Genomic DNA, 7,150 nt, shown 5'->3' with positions numbered 1-7,150 from the left:
TTACGTCCATGTGTCTGTTGTACCTCTAATTATGCATTACTCATACAGTAGTACAGGTCACGTATAAGCAACTACATTACCTTGAATACTGTAATAACACATTCGACCCCTTGCACATTGCACATTTCTGAACATGCTATTGCTCAGTGTACCTAGAAGTATATTTTGCCAAAATGTGGAACGTTAACGCTGCAACGAGAAAGCATTTGGTGTTTCCCGGGTGTGTTTTTTCTCAACGCTGCAACGAGAAAGCATTTGGTGTTTCCCGGGTGTGTTTTTTCTCAGTTGGATACAAAATCCCTGGCCAAAAACCTCATCCGAGCTTTTACTTTGTGTGAATCAGTGTGCTCCATGTTTGGCTGGGCAGCTCTGGTCAAGTCGAGTTGAGAAGCACAGGTATCTAAAAATATCCTCAAAACTTCAGGTCTTCTTATCATTAATCTCCCTTATCCTCTTCTGTCTTGTTGTGTCTTAAGAACGCAGAAGGTTGTGAGTAATCAGAAGATGTGTATTGTGTACTGAGGGGTGACAATGCTTTACCGGTCATACAAACATTCATACATCACCAAACATACAGATTGCAAGTTCACAGAAAGGGATGTAAGTTTTTCCAGAATAAAAAAAAAATATATATAAAAAATAGAAAGGACATCCCTAAAAATATATTTAGCAATCATATACTTGAAAAGAGGCTGAGGAGAGTAAATCGACACAAATAACAGAACAATAGAATACACAATGTACAGTCTAAGAAACATTATCTTCCCGAGTTTTGGTGAACACATCCCGGGTAAATTAAGCCATCCGACCCATGCATCTATGTACCACGTAAACAGATGGTAGGTAGGCCTGTGTAACCTTGAAAAATACATCAACGCCTAAGATATACAGATAAATAAAGGATATTCACAGACAAAATACACACAAAAAATATTAGCACCAATAAATCCATGTATGAAGATTATTCCCGCCAAAAAATAGGAATATATTTAATATATTCCCACCAAAAAAATAAACATTTAAAAAGTATATACTACCGAAAAAATATACCACACACTCACACACACATATGTATGCAAAAACACTGAGACACTTGTAAACAACTGTAGGAGGTATAATGTTGGGGAGCGTCAGGTAGAGCATCTCTCTCTCTCTCTCTCTCTCTCTCTCTCTCTCTCTCTCTCTCTCTCTCTCTCTCTCTCTCTCATGTACAAACACAAAATGCACGACTTACGTCCAAGTATACGCCCATTGATAAACACGTATACTCATAACGGCGCACACGCACACGCACGCACGCACACACACACACACACACACACACACACACACACACACACACACACACACACACACACACACACACACCTAACGACTTGACACATATGTATCCTCTCTAAACAAACACACTCAACAAACACAAAAACAGCAACTCCCGCAAAAATTCCCATCCCTATACACCTCTCCGGTAACTTACGAGCTGTCGTTATGCAAATTTAGGGAAGAGGGAGGGATAAGGGGGTGGGGAGCCTATATAAATAATACAACTGACTTGTCCCGGTGTGTGTGTGTGTGTGTGTTGGCTCGCGAGGTCGTCTACACTCCCGCCACCCTTGCTAGTAGTAGCAGGTGCAATTTTTTTCACTACTAGTACCGGTACTAGCAACATGGTGCTACCAACAACTTTATTACAGCCACCGCTACAGCCAGTCTAGCCATAGTGCAATTAGCAGCCTTCAGCTACTAACATCTGTAGCAGCATTAAACTCTAACACCAGTACTACCACCACCACTCGTATTACTACAACTAACACCAGTATGCCCAGTAGCACCACCACCACCACCAGTACTAGCACGTGCACGACCCAACCCCCTCACTCACCTTATCTTAGAGAGAGAGAGAGAGAGAGAGAGAGAGAGAGAGAGAGAGAGAGAGCACCAACCTTTCTTCCTATATACCTTATCTAGGATTGCAAACGAGGCACGTCTCTTATCTTAGGCTTTTAAAGAAATCACGTCCTTCCTCCAGTATTTGTTATTTGAAGTTAGGAGAAGAACGTCCCAACTTTTGTTTTGGTGGTGTGAAGTTTGTATTTTGTGTTATATTGTTATTTAAAGTTCTTCTGTGTTGGGTGGGGAGAGCCGGGGGGGGTGGAGAGGGCCGGGGTGGGGAGGGCCGGGGAGTGGGGCGGGCCGGGGGGTGGGGCGGGCCGGGGGGTGGGCAGGGCCGGGGGGGTGGGGAGAGCACATTTTTTTTCTGCTTGGTGTTTGTTGTTAGGAGTTAGGAAAGAACGTAACTGGATTTGGTACTTTTTTGTTGTTGATTGTTAGGAGAGTACTTTTTAGTTTGTTATTTTAAGGTTTGGAAAGTAATATTTACCTATTCAGAGATAAGGAAGTATATCTCACTTCTGCCTTATTTAATGCCATGAAAAGTTTTTTACTTTGGTTTTGTTTTTTAAAGTTCTGTAAAATTCTTCCTACTTTTATTTATATCTTCCAAATTGATTTAAAGTAAAAAAAGGAAACTAACAATAACAGTAGACGTTCTACTTTTGTTTGTTAATAGTACTGCACACCCGAAGAGGCTAGGTTACGTTAGGTTAGGTTAGATTAGGTTAGATTAGGTTAGGATATGTTAGATTAGATTAGGTTAGGTCAGGCAAATTTTGGTGAACTTAAATTTGTACAAGACAAAAACTTTTTTAGTCTTTTTTTTTTGCTTATATAAACAAAACCAACAAATTCTTGGTAGCTACTGTCCTGTCTATCGCACACACAAGCACAAAACCTCCATTTATAGTTTGGATTGTCTGATACACCAACAAAAAAGCATGACCTTTCTTGTTTACCATAAATTGTCTACGAACAAAAACCTCCCAATCCTTTCTTTCTTGCCTGACGTACGAACAAAACACGTTATATCTGTGTTGACTTAACCCGGGACATGGCCAACACGCGTATCCTACTTGTTTGTCTACCCGGGATACGAACCTAACGCTTTCTACTCTGTGACTAGAGACTTGTGGCCCATAAATATTACCGTGATTTTGGGTTCCTGAAAAGAATGTAGCGGTTTTTTTTTTGTGTTTTTTACAACTACAGTACGTTTAATATTCCAGTCTTATTTGGTAACGATTGGAAGATTTTCACGTCGGTAGCGGTATTAAAGATTAATTGAGTTATACCGCATTATTTCATCCTATTAGTGTGATTATTTGCACACATTATAATGTTTATGAAATAATAAACGAAAATTGTTTTTTATTTAGTCGTTCTGCTCGAGAATAAAGTTAACAGAATGCTTGTGTAACGTAATCTGTATCAAGTTATTAAAAAAAAAGAACTGCTTGTATAACGCAACCTTAATTGATTGGTTTTATTAAAATAGGATCTAACTCTTCATTAACAAAGAAAACATAATTACCGCGACTGAAAGAAGCTAACGATATTAAGAGTGCTGAAGCTGTTGTCGGTATTACCTGGCGTGAAGTTTGTGTTTAGAAATATAGGCTTCAAGCAGACGCCAGATTTTGTGTGGTGACTTTCTAATACTTAAAGAGATACGCTGCCCGTAAACTTGAGAGATTTCAAAGGGCAGACAAAGTGTTAACTCTTTTTTAAAAATTTTGCCATTTCAAGAGTTGTATTTTCCTTAAATTTGAGACCTCAACAACGAAGAGAGAGAGAAACGCGATATAAACCAAACTGCCAGACGAGTTGGTCTCTCGAAGCACAAGACAAGACCCCCGCCACTACTTGGCTGTACGTCAGTGGCAACAATGCAAAGAAGATCCCCCAAAATTTTAAGAGGTTCCCAGGGAGGATCTACACCTGCTGAAACCCTGGCGAGGAAAACAAAACATTATAATGCATTCCGGGAGAATATCTTATTTCCTGCTTGGCTACGTGGGTGAGAAAGAGAGCAACGCCAAGGCTTTGTCTCTATCTCCATAAGAGCTTAACCCGCCTCGCTCTGCATTTTGGGGATACAACTAAGGTGGTACTGGTGGTTTTCCTAGCAGTGGTGGTGGGGAGTTTGGTGGGATGGTGGTGTGTGTGTGTGTGTGAGGTGATGATGGAGTGTGGGGTGATGGGGGAGTTGTGGGGTGTTGGGTGTGGGAAGATGGTGGTGGAGTGTGGGGTGATGGTGGAGTATGGGGTGATGGGGGAGTGTGGCGTGTTAAGGGAGTGTGGGGGTGATGTGGAGGGTCAGTTTCTTTCTAAGCCTACCACTACCACCAACCAGGCCTTGCGGTGTCCTGAGCCTACCACTACCACCAACCAGGCCTTGCGGTGTCCTGAGCCTACCACTGCCACCAACCAGGCCTTGTGGTGCCTACCACCACCCAACCAGGCCTTGCGGTGTCCTGAGCCTACCACTACCACCAACCAGGCCTTGCGGTGTCCTGAGCCTACCACTGCCACCAACCAGGCCTTGCGGTGTCCTGAGCCTACCACTACCACCAACCAGGCCTTGCGGTGTCCTGAGCCTACCACTACCACCAACCAGGCCTTGCGGTGTCCTGAGCCTACCACTACCACCAACCAGGCCTTGCGGTGTCCTGAGCCTACCACTGCCACCAACCAGGCCTTGCGGTGTCCTGAGCCTACCACTACCACCAACCAGGCCTTGCGGTGTCCTAAGTTATGTCCTAAATTTCGCGCCTACACAAAATTGAGGACATTTGAGTGATAAAGTGTTAGAATATCCTACTTATTTTATGAATTACTGTATCGCGCGCGTGTGGACAGTTTTTTGTAACGTCTATCACGTAATGGTGTCGCGTGTCGATACAAGACATGTAACTCTATTCTGCCTTATAACTTGTTAAAAGATTTCTAAAGCTTTATTAAAGACCCAATAAAGATTATTTGCATAAAGTACTTATACGTTCATTTAAATGTAAATAAGGGATATCCATTTTTTTGGGTTACATTCTGGTACCCGATACAAGCCGTTTGCATGAAGTGCATATAAGGTGTTTCCGAGGCTTCTCTTACTATTTTTTTTGCAAGAATTAGTATGAAATTATCGTTATTTAAGAATTTCCCCGTTTCTTGAGAATTAGTACGAGGTTATCGTATTTTAACGAAATCTTTCCTTTTTTTTCGAGAATTAATCTGAAATTATCGTATTTTACACCTCCTTCTGCATGTCCCCCCAGCGCTACTCTTTCCTCCATCTCGCCATGAACTTACAAACTTGGGCAGCAGCACGACGAGAAAATCAAAGACGAGGAACATTAATTCTGGAGTTTTAGTTCCGAGGTGAAGCAGCTGAGGGCAGTAGGGGCCTTAGTTCCTGTTGGAGTGTGTGTTTGGGGATGAGCCTTACGCCAGGGTGCTGGAGAGTGGAAGATACTCCACCACTGAAGGAGAGAGAGAGTGCATGAGAACCGGGTAATTAGGACTTTAAACGTTGCGTCCTAATGTAGTTATCATTAGCACTTTATTTGTATTGCAGACGAGCTAAGAGAGAACTGCAGCCTTTCTTAATGTGCTTATGATATATATTAAATGCGCTTTGTAAATGGATACGTAAACTGTATATTTTTGTTTTCTTCTTTCAGGTGATATAGTGTTTAATGTTTAATCTATTTCTCTCTCTCTCAGGTATGTGCAAAGAATAATGGTTTAGTGCAGCGTCCGCTCCCAGGACCCCCGCCCCGCCACCACCCAGGCGAAAGGTGATGTAAAATTTTGGTTACAGGTCAAATGGGTACCCCTGTTGTAATACTGTAGACCCTTAACCTAACGTAACCTCACCTAATCTAACCCTAAGATTGGAGTTCTGATGGATTTAATTATATTTAGTTTGAATCTATTACGCGTGTGGCCTATTAAGAGTATGATAAATTTATGGCTAACTGACACACACACACACACACACACACACACACACGGAAGTCTCCTACATCAGTATTCACGGGTGTTGCCTGTGAGAAAATGAGGAATACTGTATTGGATCTGTCTCTGAGCGTGTGAAGCAAATGCCTCAGTGATTCATGATAGGATGTAAACAAACCACTGGGCTGTCAGCTGACCACACAGTTGTTTCGTAACTATGACTTACAGCGTGTTGCCCGAGTAATTTTAAAGCGGGATATATACTATACTTCACAGCGAGACAGTATGTGTGTGTGTTGGTGTGGCGGCAGCTTGTGATATTATGTTGTTTGTGCCTGTCTGTCTCTCTGTCTATCTGTGTCTTTATGTGTCTTTGTCTTTATGTCTTGTCTGTGTAATTATGTCAGAGATATTTTCTTTCTTTCTTTCTTTCTTTCTCTAATGATCTTACACCACCATATTTTGCGGTCCATTCCTTTTCGATCTCTTGAAGTTTTATTAAGTTTACAGTAAAGTCATTTCAGGGTCGTTGTCTGAACTTTGCGGGAAGACTCGGCCATAAACGCCGTAGTGATGAACGTTGAACGCACTCAGTGGGTAATCGTAGGCACTTACTTTCCGCGGAGTGTGTTGAACAGTGGAGGTAGGATAGGAAGAGATGGTGAACAAGGTGGCTGGCGTGCTGGGGACAATGATTCAATGTAAGGAGAGTTGAATGGAGAGTTTTAATGGTGGAGAGTGTTGAACTACGTGGGAATGTGTTCAGGAGTGTGACTGAATGGCAAGCAAGTTGAACAAAGGGTTTGGTGATGCATAGTATTGATCAACGTGAGAGTCTGTTGTTCTCTAGAGTGTCAAGATCGGGTTGAGAGTCTAACTGAGCCGCGTGTTGAACAGTGGAACAGCATCAGGTGGAGAGTTTCGTAGTATTGAACAGAGAGATGGTAGAAAGCTTGTGGGTGCGTGTTGAGCCAATGCGCCGGTACCTGGAGGAAAGTTAGGGAGTGTTGAACCGAGTGAATGGAGGGTAGAGTGTTAGGGTGTGTGTGTGTGTTGAACAGATGGATATAAGTTGAACAAGTGCATTGAACAGCAAAACTTGAAAAATGTTGGGAGAGTATTTTCAACAGTTCAGGCAGAATAAAGGGGAAAATTAAGGAATGTCCTATAAATTTTCCATTGACAATTGAAAACTAAAGTTTATAATTAGGATGTCTTTGCCAATATTTCTTATAATATTTTATTTGGACTGACTCCTCCTCCTCTTCCCCCTCCTCCTCCTTTCGTGTCCCTGTAGTCT

General features: G+C 42.2%; 1 protein-coding gene across 1 annotated transcript; it reads left to right on the top strand.

Moving 5' to 3' along the window:
* Positions 1–4,165: 4,165 nt before the first annotated feature.
* On the top strand, positions 4,166–4,696 carry LOC121868658 (soluble scavenger receptor cysteine-rich domain-containing protein SSC5D-like). Its single transcript, XM_042369495.1, has one exon. It carries the CDS (start codon positions 4,166–4,168, stop codon positions 4,694–4,696), a length of 531 nt encoding a protein of 176 aa, XP_042225429.1.
* The last annotated feature ends 2,454 nt before the right edge of the window (positions 4,697–7,150 follow it).

This window comes from Homarus americanus, unplaced genomic scaffold (assembly GCF_018991925.1).
Source record: "Homarus americanus isolate GMGI-L3 unplaced genomic scaffold, GMGI_Hamer_2.0 scaffold30535, whole genome shotgun sequence".
NCBI lineage: Eukaryota > Metazoa > Arthropoda > Malacostraca > Decapoda > Nephropidae > Homarus > Homarus americanus.
Note: the sequence above shows the minus strand (reverse complement) of the source record. Positions and strands in the feature narration are given on the sequence as shown.